The sequence below is a fragment of the Austrofundulus limnaeus genome, unplaced genomic scaffold (genome assembly GCF_001266775.1).
Source record: "Austrofundulus limnaeus strain Quisiro unplaced genomic scaffold, Austrofundulus_limnaeus-1.0 Scaffold10, whole genome shotgun sequence".
In the NCBI taxonomy this organism is placed as follows: domain Eukaryota; kingdom Metazoa; phylum Chordata; class Actinopteri; order Cyprinodontiformes; family Rivulidae; genus Austrofundulus; species Austrofundulus limnaeus.
Window position 1 is genome coordinate 2407884 of NW_013952412.1, and position 2327 is coordinate 2410210.

A 2327-nucleotide genomic window follows, 5' to 3' on the forward strand; every position below is an offset into this window, starting at 1 on the left:
ACACACACACACACACACACACACACACACACACACACACACACACACACACCTCCTGGAGAGTCTTCTTGATCTGGCCAACTGTTGTTAAGGGAAGTGTTCTCCACAGTTGATTTCTTAGATGTTGCGGGTCTGTTGGTGTTGCTGATCTCACCGGTGCATTCTTTCTTTTTAAGAATGATCCAAACAGTTGATTTGGCCACACCTACTGTTTTTTCTTTGTCTCTGATGTATTTGTTTTGATTTTTCAGCTGATTGATGGCTTGCTTCACTAGCTACATTTACATGGACACAAGTAATCAGATTAAACGGCCATTCGGAATAAAAATGCGTCGTGTAAACATCCCATTCGGATAATTCTGACCCGATTCAGCTCGATCCGAATGAATTTGTAATCGGAATGAGAGGGGWGGTTTATGCCGATTGATAATCTGAACAGCGTGCATGTAAACACTTAATCTGATCATTTTATTCTGATTGTGGAAATCTGACCTGACTGAGCATGTCTGCTGACTTTCATCCATCAGTTTCTGCACTTTTGTGGAGGGAGGGAGTTTCCGGCAGCACAGAACGTTTCCTCCTGTTCTCTCATTCAATAAAGAAGGAAGACAAACAGCCTGCACCGCTTCGCAAAAAGAAAAAAATAGTCCGCAGCCGTACCAGAGTGCAGTAACGTCTCCACCATTATTAAAAGCTGTCACAGGTCCATTCTGAGCTCAGAAGCTGGTTGTTTATGTTCATCACAGAAGTAGAACCTTTTTCCCTGTGGGTTTTATAAGGGAAAGTTGGCAACTGTGCATGTCAGTGCTTCTGTTCTRAATAAAAGCCTGGTGCATGTAAACACTCGTCATGATCGGATTGTGCCCATGTAAACAATACATTCAGATTATTTAATGTGAATGCATTCCAATCCGATCAAAGGATTTTGCGCATGTAAACATAGCTACTGACAGCTCTTTGGATCTCATATTGAGATGTTAGCAACAGATTCCAAACTCCACACCTGAACTAAACTCCAGACCTTTGATCTGCTCTGTGTGAATGGACTAATGAGGGAATAACACTTGGCCATGGTGATGCAGCCAATCTTTCCATATCTTTCGGTCTCTTTAAAAAGAGGCAGGCACATCTACAAACTGTTGTAATTCATACATGGTTCACCTGATTTTTTTTATAAATACCTTCAAATCAAAGCTGAAAGTCTGCAGTTAAAGCACATCTTGTTTGTTTTATTTTAAATCCATCATAGTAGTGTTTACAGCCAGAAAGATGAGAATTGTGTCGATGTCCCAGTATTAGTAGACCTGACTGTTTTTATATCAAAAATAAATCATTGCACTAAAATAACTTTGTCTCTTATGAGTCATTGATACCCCATCCCAAGCCTGAATAAGGGACAAGAGTTGGAGTGGTTACATAAAATAAATAAATAGATCCAAGTTTTTTTTAAGTCGATGTATTTTTGTCTCAGGCTGCTTCAGCAAAGATCAGGTTTATCTGGACGGAATTCTGCGAATTCTTCGCCATCGAAGGTCCATCAACTTTAAGATGTTGACTTCATTAGGAAAGGTGAGTAGTGCTTCAGTTTACTTAGGTTTTTGTAACTTTTACACCTACGAGGTGGACTTTAAAAGCTGTGGGCTAAATGTTTAGCTGTGTGACGTTGTTCAGTGAAACTTTAAAAAAATCAGGAAAATAAAAACCTAGAATTCCTTAAAGGAATACACATGTCCCTCTGCATTTCAGACCAGAAGTTAAAACTGAGACAATGTCGAGAAATGGCATAAGAGATAGCAGTCTTGGTCAAAGCATGAAAATAATCTTGTTGCTCATTTGGTCAGTTCTGAGAGTTTATCTTGTGTCAAACTCTATGCTACTGCCACATCAGATTTATCACAATGTCAGGAAAATTGACTGAGTTAATGCTTATCTTCTAAAAAGTTCATCAAAGTCTGTCTACTGGTTTATTTTGTAAACAAACAAATGAACAAGCACACAAGGGGCAGAAACCTGTGCCCTTGTTTTTAACGCCATTTTAACTCCATCCATGCACAGTAGATCTGCACATGGATGCTGCTCCTTCCTGTCTGTTGACCAATAGGAGAGGAGCTGAGCCAAGAAGCTCCGCCCACATTATTTACATAACGAGGCAGAAATGTTAAGGTAAAGTAAAAACAGGAGATGGAGAAATGTAAAAACAACACATGAAAATAAAAAGACGTAGGAAAATGTATTTTAAAAAACTATTTAATCGTTTAAGAGACAAATTTATCTCCAAGTAAAAGGAAAAATAAAAAACATATTTTTAAAAACAGTCAAATATAAAT

The 2327-nt window shown here is 38.5% G+C and overlaps 1 protein-coding gene across 2 annotated transcripts in view; it reads left to right on the forward strand.

The window, feature by feature from the left end:
* The window catches only part of kiaa0895l, a 26498-nt gene that overhangs the window by 16345 nt on the left and 7826 nt on the right, over window positions 1–2327 (forward strand). For both annotated transcript variants that reach the window (XM_014001797.1, XM_014001796.1), the window contains exon 6: window positions 1472–1569. In XM_014001797.1, coding sequence (XP_013857251.1) covers window positions 1472–1569 — 98 coding nt within the window. The remainder of the gene's footprint in view (window positions 1–1471; window positions 1570–2327) is intronic.